This window comes from Eptesicus fuscus, chromosome 17 (genome assembly GCF_027574615.1).
Source record: "Eptesicus fuscus isolate TK198812 chromosome 17, DD_ASM_mEF_20220401, whole genome shotgun sequence".
Lineage (NCBI taxonomy): Eukaryota > Metazoa > Chordata > Mammalia > Chiroptera > Vespertilionidae > Eptesicus > Eptesicus fuscus.
The window spans coordinates 61243013-61262049 of NC_072489.1; the positions used below are offsets into that span (position 1 = coordinate 61243013).

The 19037-nt window shown below is 45.2% G+C and overlaps 1 protein-coding gene across 15 annotated transcripts in view; it reads left to right on the forward strand.

Moving 5' to 3' along the window:
- ATE1 (arginyltransferase 1) overlaps nt 1-19037 on the forward strand; it is a 53178-nt gene that overhangs the window by 621 nt on the left and 33520 nt on the right. For 2 of the 15 annotated variants that reach the window (XM_028136375.2, XM_028136379.2), the window contains exons 1-8: nt 18-258; nt 2023-2086; nt 5023-5085; nt 6482-6585; nt 8310-8564; nt 10326-10537; nt 12383-12511; nt 13371-13499. In XM_028136375.2, the coding sequence (XP_027992176.1) occupies nt 153-258; nt 2023-2086; nt 5023-5085; nt 6482-6585; nt 8310-8564; nt 10326-10537; nt 12383-12511; nt 13371-13499 (1062 nt within the window). In that variant the 5' untranslated portion in view covers nt 18-152. Of the gene's footprint in view, nt 1-15; nt 259-1057; nt 1251-2022; nt 2087-3785; nt 3845-5022; nt 5086-6481; nt 6586-8309; nt 8565-10325; nt 10538-12382; nt 12512-13370; nt 13500-19037 lie in introns of those variants that run through there. The other 13 variants (XM_008159500.3, XM_028136381.2, XM_028136390.2 and 10 more) reach the window with 12 other exon arrangements.

Here is a 19037-nt window from a genome sequence, read left to right on the forward strand (position 1 = left end):
GCAGTTGGGGGGAGGGGAGGGCCGGCCTGAGGCGTCCGGTCGGCGCGGTGCATTGTGGGGCGGCGGCGGGCTGAGGGGCGCCTGGCCGGAGGCATCCGGGTGGCGTGGTGCATTGTGGGGCGGCGGCGAATGAGGCGGGGGGCGTCGCGGCCATGGCTTCCTGCGCCGCCCTGTCGTCCAGCCTGGTGGAGTACTTCGAGGGCGAGGACTTCTACCGCTGCGGTTACTGCAAGAACGAGTCGGGAAGCCGCTCCAATGGTGAGCGGGCGGGGCGGCCTCGGGGTCGCGGCCCCTCGGCTCGGCGGGGCCCCGGCCGCCGTCCCCCGCGGCTGTCAGGGTGGGAACCGGCCGCACCGGCTTCCGCAGCGAAGCTCCCGTGCACGTCCGCTCCGCCGCCCTGACGTGCGAGCAGCCAGGACGGTGGACAGGCGCCGGCACGCCGTGCCCGGGCGCCGTGGCGTGTCGGTGCCGCCGCCGAGGGGCGGGGGAGCGTCCCCGTAGACGGTGCCGGGAGCGGTGCGCGCACAGGTGCCGGCCCCGGGAACCGACGTCTCCGGGAGAAAACACGGCCCCCCGGCGGCCGTCGCTGCTGGCGAGGCCCGGTGTCACCGCCCGCGTGACGCCCCGCCATTTGTCCGCCGCCTCCCGGGCGGGTGTGTTTGTAAACAGCGTGGCGGCTGTTCCTCCGAGTCCTCCCCGGCGAGTGGGGAAGCCCGTGTCCCGGAAGCCCAGCTTGTGGGACGGGTTTCCCCCCAGACGTCCCTGTCGGTGGCTCCCTCTTGAAAAGGGGCGGTGGGGGCGACCCCAGCTGCCCTTTTCCTCTGAGGGCACCGGCGGCGGGAGGCAGTCACCGAGGGGGGACGAGCTGAGGGGGCGCGTGTGCGGTGGGGCGACACTCGGAAGAGTAAACGGGGTGCAGTGACATTTGACGTGATTCGTTGGAAGAAACCCCGATGGTGACGGTGTTCGCCTGAGGCTCAGAGGTTCCTGCGTGTTCGGGACTTTACAGTCGTCACTGTGACGTGGGTGATAGGGAAGCTGTAGTCATTGTCTAAAACTAACATTTAAACAGGTTTTTAAGTTATCCTAGTAGTTTTACTGAGAGGAAATAATGGGTGAAGAGGTCCCATGTCTAAAGTCTTGTGGGAGAAACCTGCTTCCGACCTTGCACCTAAAGAGATGACTGCGTTTGTCCGATCCCCATTTTCATTCCGATCATCTTGGCCCTGGGACACCAGGCTGCCGGGGAGGTAGGCTCTCTTCCCGTTTCGCAGAGGGTGACATGGGCTGCGCACGGCTGCTGGGGTTCTGGGCGCCGCGGGGTGCAGCCCTGCCTCCCTCCGCAGACACCCCCTGCCCCCCCCCCCCCCACACACACACACACCTGTCTGTAGGCCGGATGCAGTTTACTTACAACAGGAACTCCCAGGCTGCTTTTAACACTCTTTTTAATGGACCTCTCATGGTGTTCTCATAGGCTCCATTTTCACGGTTGTGTGATCATTTCACCATATCGGTAATACGTACATCCTGTAATCACTTTCCTGTTCCTAGGCATTAGGGTTACTTTTAGTTTTGTACTTAAAAGGAATATTATTACATGTTTTTGTCCTGTTTTCAGTGTAACATATATAAAAATCAGGAGAATTCATATGCACAAGAAAACATTTGCTTCTTAATTTTTCTGAAGAGACTAGCTTATGTTATTGGGGATATCATTGTTTAAAGGTGTGATGTAATCTGATTGCACTGAGAAGCTGAATTTATGATGTCATGGAGACTATCGACTAAGCCTGAATTAAATGTGATCACTCTGGTGTGTGTTTTTTTAATTCAGGAGAATATATCATAATTTTCATTTGTATTATGTCAAACCAACAAGTATAAACTATGCAAACTTCTGTTCCTCCAGTGTGACCTAGATTTTCTTTTTTTGCTTCTGTATTCACGTTAAAAAAAACTGCTTTGAATTTAAGAAGTACAGAGTCCAGCCTGCAAGGTGACGCGTTACTTGTCTTTCAGGCATGTGGGCGCATTCCATGACAGTGCAGGACTACCAGGACCTGATCGACCGAGGATGGCGGAGGTAAATGCCGGAGCGCAGGGAGGCTCCTCTGTTCCTCGGGTTCTTAGAAGTGAGAGAAAAAACACCGTTTTCTTTTAAAACGTTTTTCTGCTGTTGGGAAGAGGTTTAAGACGTTTTTTATCCCTTTATGTAATGATTTTGTTCTCTCTCTTTTTAGTGATGTTTACTAGGAAAACTTCAAATATATACAGACATAGAAGGTACATTATGATGAAGCTAATGTGTTTATCACTAAGCTTCGGCAGTTGTTAACATTTTGCCAGTCTTATTCCATTGATTCTTTGTTGTTGTTTTTTAAGTACGGTGTGTTTTTTAAATCTTTTTATTTTATTGATTTGAGAGAGAGAGAGAGAAACATCAGTGGGATAGAGAACATTGATCAGTTGCCTCCCTCCCACACACACCCCAACAGCAACCTTTTGGTGCACAGGCTCAGCCAACTGAGAGCCGCACTGGCCAGGGCTCATCAATTCTTTTTGGTCCCTGCAATGGATTGAATGCTTGTGTCCGACCAAACTTTATAGCTTCAATCCTAATTCCCGTTATAATGGTATTTGGAGGGGTATCCTTTGGGAGGTGGTTAGCATAAGGGTGGAGCCCTCATGAATGAGATTAGTGCCCTTTAAGAGAGAGCTCCCTGCCCCTTCTCCCATGTGAGGATGCACTGAGAACAGGAGCCAGGAAGCTTGTCTTCACGAGACACTGATCTACCGGGCCTTGGTCTTGGACGTCCCAGCCCCCAGAACTGTGAGGAATACATTTCTGTTGTTTAGAAGCCACTCAGCCTGTAGCACTTCATGACAGCAGCCCAAGCCGACTTCTCCCCCCACAAAATAATTTAAACCAAATTTCAGGTGTCATGCCAGTATACCTGTAATAAGTGTGCTTTCTAAGAGAGAAGGTTCTTTTTCCTTTGCAAGATATCCATAATACCATTTGCTATACCTTACAAAATTAATAATTCTTTACCTGTTACCTAGTTTTGATTAGATTTTCTGCTCATCTCAGATGTGTGTGTTTTTATAACAGTTGGTTTGTTTGAGAGCTTCTTTGGAGGTTCTAGCAGGGGAGCGCAGCTACTCGTATACCCTTGACCGAAGACGGTCCTCTCCTCTGGGGGGAAGGTCGTCCTCTTAGACGGAGCGCGCAGCTTCGGGAGGGAAGCACATGGATCGGTGAGGGAGGAGGGGGACACCCGCCTAGCCAGCCAGATCAGCCGAATCAACCCTGGTGATCAATGGGTGACAGATGTCGCAGCCAGATCGCCCTCACATCCCAGTTGGTTTATTTGAGTCAGGATTCCATTAAGGCCCACACATTGCATTGCCTTCGATGGCTAAGATTTCTTTGGTAGTTATTTTTCTGTGGATGACTTTAAAGTAACTATTAGGTAAAGTTCCTTACGTAAGTAGTATGAGCAGTGTTAAGTGCCCTGTGCCAATCAAGAGACCTGTGATTAAGCACAGCAGATGAAACTTCACAACTTCCCTTAAGTTTAATAACAACGGGGTTCCAAAGTAGACACAGGCCAGGTGCTGAAGGACTTAGTGTCCCTGATAAGGAACCTTTTTAAAGGCAGAAGGGAACCACTGACGGCCTTTGTGTCGAACAGGAATGTGACGGCACTTGAGCTTTGGAAATCATCGTTTACGTAGCAGAGAGGTGTCTGAGAGGTGGTCCGAGAGGCCGAAGACTGGTTCCAGGATGACGCAGTGCTGGGGTGTGAGGCTCAGCAGTGGCGAGAGACAGGAGTGACAGGTTGAAGGTTTATTTTATTTTATTTATTTTTTTTCAAAATATATTTTTATTGATTTCAAAGAAGAAGGGAGAGGGAGAGAGAGAAACATCAGTGATGAGAGAGAATCATTGATTGGCTGCCTCCTGCACGTCCCCTACTGGGGATCGAGCCTGCAACCTGGGCATGTGCCCTTGACCGGAATCGAACCCGGGACCCTTCAGTCCGCAGGCCAGTGCTCTATCCACTGAGCCAAACTGGCCAGGGCTGAAGGTTCATTTTAGAAGTAGAAAGATTGCTGACAGGAAATGGAGCTCATTAGAGGGAGGAGTCTTAAGATGACCCCTCGGTTCTGGCTCGGGAACTGAACTGAACTGAATGTTTGTTTGGGCTGCCGTAACAATGTGCCACAGATGGGGCAGCTTAGCAAAAATTTGTTTTCTCTCAGATCTGGAGGCTAGAAGTTCAAAACCAAGGTGTCTGGAGCTCTGGTTTCTACTGAGGCCTCTCCTTGGCTTGCACATGGCTGCCTTCTCCCTGTGTCCACACACGGTCCTTCTTTTTGGGTGGGCTTCCCTGGTGCCTCATCCCTTTGTGTTTCCATTTTCTTTTCTTATAAGGACGCCTATCAGACTGGATTGTGGCTCATCCTAACAGCTTCTTTTTAACCCAATCACCTCTTTAAAGGCCTTATCTCTAAACAGTCACATTCTGGGGTGCTGGGGGTTAGGGCTTCAACATACGAATTTCAGCCCACAAAGTCATGGCTCTGCCATTAACTGAGCTCTAGAAAGCATGAAAGGAACAGGTTGGTGTGGGGGTACTTTGTGCTGTTGCACATGGAACCCCCAAGTGTGGCTATCACAGGCAGCAGCGTGCCTCGGTCCCACCGCCTCCAGGGCAGTTGTCTCTGCCCTGGAAGTGAGGATCAGGGTGGTAGCTCAGGCATGGAAGGGGTGGCAGGTGCTGCTGAGGAGGTGACGGGATTGGCCTGGGAGGGCATGGGTAAGGTCTAACAGGAGAAGCTGGCCTCAGCACACCCACGTTGCAAGATGTCACTTAGGAAGAGTCACTAAACCTAAATGCGTTTCTGCGTTATTGATTAGATTTATTCCCCAATTAAGTTTGTGCTTCTATAGTAATCTACTTCGGTATATATGAGAAATATGTAAAAATTAACAAAGCTATTTTACAATTTTAGAAGTGGGAGATATGTGTACAAGCCTGTGATGAATCAAACGTGTTGTCCTCAATACACTATAAGGTAAGAATTTTGATTAATAGAAAGAGGCTTCATAATAAGAAGATTGTGTAGTTTTTTAGTAGAGTCTTGCTTGTTTTAAATGTTAATTTTCATTCTAAGTAGGCCAGGCTGAGGGACCCCGGGGATCGGGCCGAAACCGGCAGTCTGACATCCCTCTAGGGGTCCCGGATTGCGAGAGGGCACAGGCCAGGCCGAGGGACCCCACCGGTGCACATATCCGTGCACCGGGCCTCTAGTATAAATATATGAAAAGATATCCTCTTCATTTGGCAGTGTAGTGACTGATACCATGAAATATTGCAAAATATTGGTAAATACTCAAATTACTTTTAGATATAAAATTTCTATAGGTTTAGCCCAGGGCTTCCCCTGTTCTATTATATAACTTCACACTGCATACATTCTGGCGGTCCTAGGTCGGATTTGGGGGAAGAGGAGCAGCAGGAGGGCTCAAACCTGAACTGCCACATGCATTCAGAGTCCACTTTTCTTCACTAGAAAACTTAAACTAAAAAGTCTTATTTTCCTACAAAGTATTCAATTTTTCATAATCTTGTGGGTTTACCCTCTGCCCCCTTCACCACATCCTAATATGAAAAGATTTTCTCTCTGGCCAGGGAGCTCAGTTTTGTTGGTGCCTCTCTTTGTAGCAGGCCCTCCTCAAGTGTCTGGCAGTTCCAGCTTCCCAGGGTCCCATTGGGAATCCCGTGTGCCCGGGCAGGTCTTGCTTCCCGTGGGCTTTGAGTAGGGGATCTGGCTGGGCTGTTCTGTTGGGGTTCCCCAACGTCAGTGCTTTCAGGTCTGGTCACATTGGGAGAGAAGGCCTCCCCTCCAGGAGGTCTCGGTACCGTCCGCTGCTCCCCGCGTGCTTGTGGCCCTCGTGTAGGAGGCTCTGTCTCCCTCTCCTGAAACTGCAGTTTTCTACTGGGTTGTGAGGGCGTCCTCTGTGCAGGGCCGGGGAGGGCACCTGACATCCAGCTGCTTCCAGAACCTACTTTGAGGGCTCTTCCTAGTTGTAGATGCACCTTCTTGCATATCCCCTGTGGTGTCTGACACAGGTGTCAGTGGCCCCTGAGGCTTGTATGGGTATCCTTTGGGCTTCTCTCACTGTTGGTTCAGGGTTAACTTTCTTTGTCTGCTCAGTCAGCTACCACTTGTCGTCCTGCTTTCCAGCTTCCAGCATTTCTCCCATCCTCTTTTTCCTAGTGTATTATGTCTTCTTCCCCTAATCCTTAGTTTTAGTGAGATTTGAGGTGAGGTTAGAGGCTACATTAAGCCTTGTCTTTATCCAGAAATCCCAGGCATAAGCTTTGTCTCAATATACTGGATACTGTCCATAACTGGTTCATTTCTTCAGAGTTGAGTTCATTTTTTAAATATTTATTTTGCTTTCTAGGTGCCGAGCTTTACAGTTTCAGCCATCAAAATCTCACAAGAAGGTTTTGAAAAAAATGTTGAAATTTCTGGCTAAAGGGGAAATTTCCAAAGGAAGTTGTGAGGGTAAGATGAGATGGGGTCTAAAAACTGTTGGCTTTAAAATGATGTCTCTTTCCAGGGTTCTCACTTTCCGTCAGGGAACAGGGTCCTCACCACAGTCAGGGACCACTGTTTCTATGACGACAGTTACTCGGGAACAGCTGTTACTATTCCCTGGCCCCACATCAAGGGTGTGGGAAATGCATGCGAGGCGAGTCTTGCTTGATGAAAGATTGAGGGTCTTTTTCGAGATACAGTGTTCTGGAGTTTATGGAAATTGTAGTTTTCATGGTGCTTTGGCAACTCTTCTCTTACTTGATCCCAGTAATATCCTTGCGAAGGAATCGGGAAGGGGTATTGCTCTGGAGACCAGGTGCTCACGTGCAACTTGCGTATGATTGCAGTCCCTTTGACTGTTAAGTGAGACTGACTTCAGTAAGCTATATTGCCTGAAGTTCTGTTTCTCACTTGTCTGATCAATTTTTTTTTTAATGTGTGAATTTCTTAAAGATAATTAGTAACATTTAATTAACTGTGGTTACAGATACTTTGCATTTTCAGTTTTGTTACTTAAAAAACAAACAAAAAACCCTTTTCTCATAGGCAGTGCCTAAATACATATATAAGAGTTGAGAAGGCACCCATTCTTCAAGCTCTTGCTTCCGTCTGCCCTAGGAAATGCCTTATCTTGGGAGCCTCCCACCCCCGTCTTAGCTTGTTAATTCATTCCCACATGTGCTTTGATGCCTACAATGTCCCAGTCCCTTTTTTAAGCACTGGAAAGACAGTGGCCAGCAAGACAGCTACGTTCTTTGCCCTCATGCACTGTCCATATGGACCAGGATTCAGGACAGGCTGGAGCTGACTGGGCAGAGCTGGACAACAGAGGCCAGAGGCTCAGGTCATGGAGGGCCAGGGGCAGTTGGAGCTTTGGAAGCATCAGGATGTTGGCGAGCTCTGCTTCTTACTGTCCGTTCGTGATCTTACAGGTTAAATAGATTTTGTTGGTTAGTCAATACAAACTCTTCAGTGGCTGGGAATCATGTTCTGAGTTTCAAAAACTAATATTTAGATAAGCTTTGAGGATGCTGTTCATTTGTAAAGTGATGGTTGCCTGCCCTTTTTATTTTTAATATATATTTTATTGTTGGTAGTATTACAGACATCTCCCATTTACCCCCCCCCCCCCCCCCCCAGTTGCCTGTCTTTCTATGTAGCTTTTATGCTCGGTTCTTTATTTGACTTGTATAATTTTCTGAATTACTTATGTCTACAACTTAGTTAATAGGAGTGATGTACTCATTAGGGTAAAAGCTGTAATACAGAGACGCCAAAATGCAGGGACGTCTCTTCAGTGATAGCAGTCGGGGTGGTGTGCCAGGCTGGCCATTTTGGGCTGCCCTCCATGTGTTCCCAAGGTCGCTCTGGTTTTGCTGATCCTGCCAGTGCTGAGGGGAAAGGATGGGAGTTCAGGGCACACGTTTCCTTTAAAACAAGGGAGGCACCATTGGGCGTATCTGTTTGGTTATATTTTGTTGGTGGGAACTTGGTCCCAACTGGCAGAGGATGGCAGTGCGGTCCCTTGCTGGGCTGCCCCGGTCCTGGCTGCAGCTCTGCTGCGCGGAGGACAGGAGGGTGGATTTGTGGGCACACAGGAGCTTCTGCTACGGAGGGTGAAGGGACATTGCTCCCCTTCATGTGCCTTCACTGTGTCCGGCTGATGGACTTTGCTGTTTTCTTATTTGTAGATGAGCCTATGGAGCCCAGCATGGAGGATGCTGTCGCCGGGGACATGGCGCTAATCAATAGATTGGATCTACAGTGTGACCTTAAAAATCTCGGCGATAACCTCAAAGAGAGCTTAGAGCGGGAAGTGAAGAAGAAAGGAAAAAGCACAAAGAAAGAGGAATCTAAGGAATTTATTCAGTCACAGGACAGAAACGAGGAGCTGGGCTCTGGGGAGCCGTCCCACGCGGTGGAAGTGCACGCCGTTCCTAAGCCAGGTACGCCCGTTGTCGCTGACATCTTGTCAGGTGCCCCGCTTTGTGCTGGGAATGCTACCGGGTCCTCTCGTCAGCTGGAAGTGAGAGTTACTCCTGAATCACAAAACGGATCTGTTTTAGACAGCTTACTACCGGGTTTAGATGGACAAGTCACATCTTTTTAAAACCAATGTCTGATAACCATGACGATAGCCTTGTTATCCCCAAACACATTTGAAAGGAGCTCCATCTCTTCTTACTACCTTAGGGCCCTCGAGGCTTCAGAACCAAACCTTTTTAGTGAGAAGATATGCTAAACATTTTTGTTCTTGGTGTTAAGTGAGACAAAGTAATTTTTGGTATTATGTCCACAGTATAGACGTCATAAAATTCTTGTTTATCATTAGTTTTCTTTAGGTAATCATAATAAATTTTAATTTAAAAAATTTGAGATTTTGATATTTAATTTCACTTTTAAAAAGGTAAGATTTTTTCTATATTTTCACTTATAACAATAAGTTTAAAAATTTTATTTAGCATTAAATGGGTATATAATGTGCTTGTGTGCATGAATGTGTATATAGTTCTTTCAACATTTTATAAAAATAATTTGGATGGTTTTTATGCTTCATTTCTTGAATTTGTTCTTATGTTTAAGAACAAAGGATTTTTAGTACTATTTAGTACTATTTTAGTTTTTCTTTGCTACATATATAAAAGCACAGAAAACTGTATTTTTGTTGAATAGTGTGTTTTTTATGTAAGACTTCCATGGCATTTAAATTGATGTTGGTCTGAGATTTTATCCTAAAAAATGAGAATAAGCCATTAAAATATTTTGATGATTTAGATAATTTCCTTCAACTTTTACTAGAGTGATAGGGTTAGTTCTTTTTAATTTTTTTATTATAAAAATTACTTGTGTATCAGATTAAAAAGCCATTTTGGAGAATTTCAAACAGACACATGAAAACTGACTATTTTAATGAACTTCCATGTACTCTCCCCTCATTTGAAAGAGTCACTGACTTACAGTTGATGGTCCTTAGGATTTTTGTTGTACTGATAGTATTACACATATCTCCCATTTTTGGTACTACTGTTTCTATGACGACGATTACTCGTGAACTGCTGTTACTATTGCACTGGCCCATATCGAGGATATGGGAAATGGATGCCAGGAGGAGTCTAGCTTGGTATAAGGTTGAGGGTCATTTTCAATATGTGATATCTTAAAATTGTGGGGTCCCAGATAGTTAAAATTTTTACCTTTTAAAGAGGTTTGATTAAAATTCTGATTGACTAGAGCTAACTAATGCAACTCCTCAGTTAGGTGGAGAGAGACATACTGTCAACTGCGTAAAGGTGTTTTTCATTGAGAACCTGCCAGTGTGCTCTGGGATCAGCACATCTTTCTACCTGGGCTCAGCGTGTCTCTGTCCCCAGCGCTCAGAATGTGGGCCGGAGGCAGCCGTGTCCTGAGCAGAAGATACTTGATTATGTTCTCTCGACTCTCAAAGGCAGAGAGGAAGTAGATATTTTTTAAAAAGAGAGGTTTTCAACAATAAGCTGTCTAGAAAGTTCTGTGCCTCTTTACCTTCTCCAGCAGTTCTTGCTTCCAAGGTAGAATTTTAAGATTGACTTTCGGTTCCATACCAGGACCCTCTCAGACACCTGCCCTGAAGCTCACCTGACAGCTGGATCTCTCAGGAGTCTTTGAGACTTGAAAAAACATTTCCAGAGTCAAATGTGATTGGTCTAATATTCTGAAATTCGTTTTAGGCAAAGGGGCAGATTTGAGCAAGCCTCCATGTCGGAAAGCAAAGGAAATCCGGAAGGAGAGGAAGAGGTTAAAGCTCATGCAGCAGAGCCCGGCTGGGGGGCCTGAGGGCTTCCAGGCTCCACGGGAACCAAAGACCAAACCCAACCAGCCCAAGTCGCTGGAAGAGTTAATTTTTGAATCTTTACCAGAGGATTCGTCACATAAGTTAGAGGTACTTTGGAGAACATAACAATGTTTTGTTTTGCTGTATTTGTTTTTTTGTTGAGTACCTTGTATATTTTCATTTGAGGTTATATTAATCCATTGATACGTTGTTTAAACTGGGAAATTAAAGTGGATTGGATGGAGTAGCATTTGTGTTTACTAAGTCAGCTGCTACTTGAGAGAAACTTAAGATTAAAAAAAACAGGCAGTTTGACTAAAGTTAACAAAGCAAATCCAGGTTTTTGCATGTTTTGCTGCGTAAAGTCTCTGGCTTTCTGTATACTTTTATTGAAATTTAGTAGTTAAAGTGAAAAAAGCAAAAAAAACCCCATCTATTTAAATTTCATTTTTGGCAGTTTTGGTTTAGATAGTGAAGGAGAAGAGGTCACACGCGGCGCATCACTGTTGTCGCTGTTCTGTCCTCCTGATCTTGGCCAAGCAGCAGCATCACCTGTGCAGGCCAGCAGTTAGGGCGTAACGAAGCAGTACTCAGTCGCTCTCCTGTAAAAACTTCTCGTTACTTCCCCAGCCAGATTAGCATGATAGGAATACTTTTAGAGTGTTCCTGTTACTTTTCCCAAATTGACTTACATTCCAGATTAAGTCTAGGTTTTTCAGTATTCGTTTGGTATTTATACCTTGTTTTCTAAAACATTAGCCATGATGATACTATCATGTTCTCATACATGATTAGTAACTGCTCATCCTTTGAGTTTATAGTTTAATGTCACCTAAGAACATTTCTTATCACGGAACATTGATATTAAAAGCTAACTTGAACACAGTGTAATGTAAACCTTCGGACAGTATGTTGTCAGGTGTACCTTTTAACAGCTTTGGCTCATACTTCCTGGGCCACTCTGATTTTGTTCTTGACTTTCTCCTTCCCAGCTTGTAAGAAAGGAATTAACACACTACTTTAAACATTTTATGAGGAGTCGTTTACCTTTTGATCATAAATAGTAAGGTATTCAGGGCACCAGGCACATCTAACCTAGCTGTTTACAGTAGGCAGCTTTTGCTTTTTAATGTAATGGCCCCCCGGACGGATAGAGACCTGCTGTCCACTGTCACGCTTTCTTCATAGAAGAATTACTTCTCAGGGCCTACGTGACATAGGCCTTTTTATTAGATTGCTTTTGATTTTCTGTTTTACTATCTTGTTCTGCTAACCCATTTTGACTGGTTAGTAACTAATTAATATTAAAATAAATGTTAGCTATTACTGCTTGCAATTACTGTTTTTAACTCTTCCTCATTTTACATATGAGTAATCTAAGTTACACAGGTTAACTTGTATATTGAGCACAACGGTGACGTTAAGATTTGAGTGAAGGGAATCTGAGTTAGAGTCCGCATTCTTAGCCATGTTATAAAATAGGAGCACTCTGTTGTCTTTTACATTCATAAAAAAGGTGGTAAGTTTAGCATTAGCAACGGCTCATCAGTGTGTCCAAAAAATATATTCATATTTCCAGAATTTCTGACTGACTAACCGCAGGTGAGTTGCACACAGCTAGGATGGAAGAGTGTGTATTTGTGTTTGTACCCTGAGTGTCAGAAGTACCCTGTCGTTTACAAGAGAGCAGCTTCCATAATGGGGTCATCGACTTCAGCTAGTCTTAGAATTGAGACAGGGTCCTCTGCCTTCTTAACGAGCCTGTACATTGGAGAAATAACTTTTTACATTTATTTACTAACTGGTAGATTTTTAATGTTAAACTATTACATATTTATGCATTAATGTTTGTATTGGAGCATTTGGTTCTTTTTGGGTGGGAGTAACTGTTAATGCATATTCCATGAAATAAGCACATGAATTAATGGATATTGTTTTTAACTCCTTCTGAAGGTGAGGGTGGTGAGATCATCTCCACCAAGTTCTCAGTTCAAAGCCACAATGCTGGAGTCGTACCAGGTCTATAAACGATACCAGATGGTTATTCACAACCACTCACCTGATGAACCAACTGTCAGCCAGGTCAGCAGGCCAAGCGTAATGTTCTGTGCATACGGAACTCTCCCTTCCACTCGATGTCCCTGTATGAACTCTCGGTTTACTTGTGGTGCATTTTATTTATATTCTGTTTGCAGCATATCTGCAAAGAGACAGAACTGGATTGACGGACATTCTGAAAGTGCAAATTGTGCCTAGAGCCAGTCGTGTGATTTCAAAGTGGAAAAGGAACACACAAAATGAATGATCTTTAATTAAAATCACTGTTTAGATGCATTTATCTAAAAATAATAGAGGTCTAAGTAAAAATATTTGAGAAAAATGCAAAAAACCTTTGCATTTTATGGTAGGCACACTTTGCACAACAGGTTAATACGCTCTCCCCATTTTCAAGTCACATGTAGAAGTGTTCATTCATAGCAGCTGCCTTACTCTGTTAATATCCTGCCCAGACTCAACTGAGGAGAGTTAGAAAAGTAAGATAGAGTATTTGAACAAAAGTCCTCATTGCTTATAACTACATAAATCAAATTACCCAGGAAAAATCTGGAAGAGGAAAAGGCTTACAGCACTTACCTTGTGGTGACAAAAGGAGCGGCCATGGCCATCAGCAGCCACATTGACTCCAGGGCGTGCAGAAAACTACATAGGTGGGTCGAGGGAAACCCAAAACAGGAAGATCCATGTCTTGGCCTTTGTTAGTGTGAAGTTAGTGCTTCAGGTTCTATGCCGTCACCCTCCCAGGGTCACTCATTTCCTGGAGAACCCAGTGCTGAGCTTTGGAAGGGGAATTGCGGAGATCTTACTTGGCCTCACCTTCAGAAGCGCATCATCAGGCGGCGGTGTTTCAATAGCGTTTGCTTGTATCTTCCTTGCTCTGAAGGTGAGGTTAGTACCTGTCTCCTTTGAGGACCCAGAGTTCAAGTCGTCCCTCAGCCAGTCGTTTTCTTTGTATGTCAAGTATCAAATGGCCATACACCAGGATCCGCCCGAGGAGTGTGGGAAGACCGAGGTACCCTTTGTTAAACGTTTCCTATGTGATGGGCTTGTGTGTGAAGAAGTAATATACTTTCTTATGCCACTTTATCTGTTAAGTGGAGTGTATAATACTCTCTACTTTCAGTGTGTGATACTGAATATTACGAAAATGCGTTCTACATGTCGACATTTTAAATCCTCCGGGAAAAGGATGTGTTCTTACGCGGTGTTCTGCCCGGGAACCGGAATGCAGTGTGTGTATCTGTTGTCATCAGACGTCACTGCGTGCTCGTTACCGCCAGTCTTCGTGCCCCAAATCCTGTCTGTGCCATGTTCTTCCTGCACATGCCTGTGCAACGTTTAATCTGTAGATCAGGCACAGAGGAGATGGACAGCAGTGACCAACAGTAACGTGGTGCAGTGTAACAGTGAATGTAATAAAGTTATGTGAGCTTGGTCTTTCTGGTAACCAAGGGAGGAGCATGTATGCCTGGATACGCTGGACACGGGTGATTGGTATCCTGGGTGGGTGGAACGGCATGGCAGGAGATCTGCTCACACGCCCAGAGTGGTGTGCTGTGTAACACCTACGAACTGTTTATTTCTGGGACTTCCCATTTGATATTTTTGGACTGCTGTTGGCAGTGGGTAACAATTCTTGGGGGTGCTGAGTAGCTCTCTGCTCCTATGGCCTGCAGCCCCTCATGCCGCTGCTCTCTGTCTCCTTTCTCTCTGAGGGACACCCTTGCTTCATGAGCAGGATCTTCTCTAGACAAGATAGTAAATTGGGGCTCACTGATAGGCAACATCAAGCCTGTGAGCTACCTAGCAACCCTCTGTGTAAGGAGGTGTCACTGCTGCAGATGTTCCTACCGGGATTGAGGTTATTCCAGGCTCCCGTGCCTTCGTGGAAACTGCTACAGGAGTTCAGAGCACTTCTTGTGAGCGATGCAGATAAGGAGATCTGCACGCCTCAGGGGTGCTTGTTCAGGGGAAGGCTGTCTTACATTAGGCATATGTGGTCAGACAGTGAATGTGGTCATGAAAAGGCCAGACCTGGAGGAGAAACACAGGAGCTAATGGAATACTGGGTTGTGCATGGCTCCAGCCAGCAGGTGGCGCCCTGGCTCCAGAACAGGTCTGCGTTTTGATCCCGGTCAGCCCTGCCAGTATGGGATACAGCCCTGTGTTTACATCCTGGGAAGGAGGATAAATGCTTTCCTTCTGCCGTTGGGTAGAAGGAGTTTGCATTGAGGCGTTGAATATGATAATTACAGGTGACTGGTTGCTTGTGACAGATTTAATATTTTTTGGAATCTAACTTACAGATGCTTTCAGCTTCACTTCCCCTCTTAGTAGTCTTACTCTGTGTGTATGAAAAGAATAGCTTACGTTTAGAAGTTACCGCTGTATCAGACTGACAGTTCCTTCAGGTATGCAGACAAACCAGTCATGTGCATAGGCATGCACTATTTTATCAGTATCTAACTCATACAATGAAGGCAAGCTCTGAGTATTTTGAAATATTTTTCATATTTTTTTTAAGGCCAGGGCTAACTTAGCTGAATAAAGTAGAGGGCTTAGGCAGTTATTGGTTTAATTCAATTAAAAAACTCACTTTTTAAAAAAATATATATTGATTTTTTACAGAGAGGAAGAGAGAGGGATAGAGAGTTAGAAACATCGATGATAGAGAAACATCGATCAGTTGCCTCTTGCACAACCCCTACTGGGGATGTGCCCGCAACCAAGGTACATGCCCCTGACCGGAATCGAACCTGGGACCTTTCAGTCCGCAGGCCGACGCTCTACACTGAGCCAAACCAGTTTTGGCTAAAAAACTCACTTTTTATGAGCAACTTCTAAGTCAGGGTACTTTCATATTGTAATCTGTCTTAAGGTGTGTGAGACATTTACTAATAGTTAAATTACCAAAGCTTTTGAATCACTTAAATAAGTTAGTAGAGGCTCTATTGTATTCTTAGCATAATGTTAATTTGGGGGGAGATGCAAAAGAGTTTGTGTTAAATAGCACTGGGAATGTTTTTCCTTAAAGTTTATTTTGGTCAGTAATTTCCAGAAACTCATCTCAGATCGTAAAGCATAGCATCATACCTTAGAGACAAAGGGAAGTTAGTGGTAGTGTAGATTGACTTCCCCTATTTGAGAATTAGGCGATTTGTCCAAGATAACATGGGGGAGCAATAGCAGAGTAGTGCCTCCCAATTTGAGTGCCTTATCCTGGGCCACATTGTACCGTGTGGCGAAGTTACAGTGGCCTAAACAGTGTCTATAGAAGAACTGGCGCCAGTGAACGACATGTTCAGCGTAAGCAGATTTTCCAGGTAATTGAAACATCTTCATTGCCAAGATTTTATGTTCTCAAATCATGTGCAGTGACAGTCCTTCACGAATGCATGGTAGTCCTCTGCCTCCTCCCAGTGCTGAGCAGGACTGACTGCTGATGGTGCCCTGCCCCGGGTTTTCTGTGCAAGTGCCCGCAGATGACTGCCTTTTTCTCTAATTGACTCTTTCAGCCTCTTTCCTTTCTCTTCTTGATGTCAGTTGTTAGTTTGTCTAGTTTTAGCGCTTCCGCTCTCTACCTTGTGGTCTCTTAACGTGTTTGTTAAAATATGTATTGAGCACATAGTGTGTGCCAGGTACTGTTGGAGAAGCCTTTGGTAGGCAGCATGTGAGTCAGCAGTCGAGATATCTGCGCTAGTGGGGCCCTTTGGGGTGGCGGGGTGGTCAGAGATTGTCATTAGCAGTTGGCATAGAGAGTGAGTAGAGATGGTGGTTGGCAGGAATGGGTTGAGGAGGAGGAGGGCAGGTGCAGGGAGCACGCTGGTGCTAGTAATTGTCCTGGAAACGAGCACCAGGTAACGGAAGTGGAGGGGTCCTTGTGTGACGGGGTAAAAGCACCAGGGAATGCTTTTCATCAACCTTTATCACCTTTTAGTTTGAATGTCTGAAGTTCTAGAGTAGCTTGATAACTGACCTCTCATGAACGTATCCTATACAGTAAAAGCCTAATATGCAAATTGAACAGTGAACAACTGGTTGCTATGATGCATACTGACCACAAGGGGGCAGATGCTCGATGCAGGAGCTGCCCTCTGGTGGTCAGTGTGCTCCTACAGGGGAGCACTGCTCAGCCAGAAGCCAGGCTCATGGCAGTGAGCGCAGGGGTGGTGGTGGGAGCCTCTCCCGTCTCTGAGGCAGTGCTAAGGAGCAGCGAGCTGAACAGTAAGGAGCAGCGAGCAGGAGGGTGGTAAGGAGCGAGGGGTCCCTGACTGTGAGAGGGTGCAGGCCAGGCTGAGGGGACCTCCCCTACCCTCAGTGCACAAGTCTCATGCACCGGGCCTCTAGTAACATAATGTAACAACTAATATATTAATATGCACATACCTGTGTTGTTTCTCGAAAGCTGAATAATGAGAGAATGAAGTGGAATGTTTGGCATGAAATGAATGTTGATTGTTGATTAACCACCTGCATGAAGATAGGTGTGCCCAGTGCTAGATCATTTAGACGGAGTGGTATGGACACGACACCAAACATGCTCGTTAGGTTTACAGCCTTGTACGCTTTGGGTGAGAACGTGACCTGGAGGCTGAGGCCATCAGGGTGGCACTCTGTAGGCACCCTGCCTTTGCTCTCAGCCCCCACTGCTGCTCCCGTCAGGTCCTGTGGGAAACGTGAGTTGGTTGTAAAGATTGGATAAAGGAAGGAGCTTGGCTAACAGTGATTGGCTACACGTTGGCTGCTAGGATGCAGAAGACCACCATGGGGAGGCGGCAGGTCAGGGCCACCAGCCAACATTTGCAATCAGAATTATATTTTTCTTTGGTGTTTTGTTTTTCTGTCTTATTTCAAATATTTGTTTGAATGAAAAGATTACATATGTTTAAATTTTTAATATTAAATTAGAATTAGTCCTTTCAAAGGAAAAAAGTAATATTTCAAACCATTCTGTGTAGTTCATCAGCATGTAATTTTAGTCTTTTTATTTTATTTTATTTATTTTTTACAGAGAGGAAGGGAGAGGGATAGAGAGCCAGAAACATCGATGAGAGAGAAACACCAATCAGCTGCCTCCTGCACACCCCCCACAGGGGATGTGCCCACAACCAAGGTACATGCCCTTGACCTGGAATCGAACCTGGGACCCTTCAGTCCACAGGCCGATGCTCTATCCACTGAGCCACACCGGTCAGGGCTGTAATTTTAGTCTTTAAGTTACTTTTATATCACATAAAACCTATAAAAGGTATCATTTGGGGAAGATTTATATGCGTATTTTCCAACGGCTTTATTTGGAGCTGGAGACAAAGGAACTGAGGATGTTTCTGGATTTGTGCTCTGGTGATGGCGGTTCTTGCTTTTGAAGAACTCTGTCAGATTCCCATAACCTGTAGCGTTCCTTGTGCTATTACACCAACTTGTGAAAATACTCCGCTAGAGTCAGAAGAAAGGCACGGTGCCCGGCAGAGTGCCTGGGCCGGTGCCTGGAGCGGGGCCCAGGAACTCGTGGGGAGGACCCACCGCTGAGTTGACGGTTCCTAAGAAGCAGCTGGAGAGAAGTCGCAGCCAACGGAAAACTACTCAAAGAAAACTGTGTTCTTGAAACGTGGGACATGAAGCAAAAGGAACATTCAAAGGAAGCCAGAAGCTCTTGACGTTGTTTTTCTATAAGTGAAAGCTGCTTTAATTTCCTGAGTGTTGAGAAATCCACCTCCAACGAGTGAGCACCGTTTAGTGCGTGCAAAGCTCACGTGATAGGAATCACCTTGTCGCGAGCACCTTGGGTCGTGAGCTCCTGTAATTTAGGTCTGCTTTTCCCATTAAACCTGAGGAGCCTCGTGCTTTATGGCCTCCTCCGAAGGACTTGACAAGTGAACAGTGCTGCCTGTTGATGGCTAGTCCAAACAAGGAGAGCTTGTGGTTTGCTGTGGTAATTCATTTAATACGCCAGATAATTTTAGGGAGCTGCTTGCATGATGAAAAAGCAGTCGATTTTCTTCCAGTTAGTAGTTATACAAGAATATGTATTAACATACATGATTATTTACCCCGAGCATAATTCTGTCTTTAAGAATGTGTAAAAATAGGAATATATTTGTGTAGGCCTAGAAATATAAGCTGTAGGTATATATGTGTATATAAACATATTTACACACACATATGTAAAAGCTTTTCTGTGACACTTTAGAAATAGTTCAAAATTTTATTTTTAAAATGGCTCCCATATTTCTTTCCCCTTGGCTATGGATGAGTGTGATTCTTCTATTCAACCAATTGTATAAACATTTAATTCCTAGCATGTTTCGTCAGTATGGTAGGTTTTGGGGACACATAGATAAGACATCGTCCTTTGCACATTTTAGCTAACAAATCTTAAAATACTTTTTAAAAGTTCTTTTCATAGGTTTGCATTCATATTAAAAATGATAAAATACTACTAATAATACTAACAGCTATTGGCAATACCTGGACCTGTCATGCTGTGGAGATGTGTGGTCTTGTTTGGAGCTAGTCTGACCAAGTGTGTAAGTGGTATCTATAAGTGTGC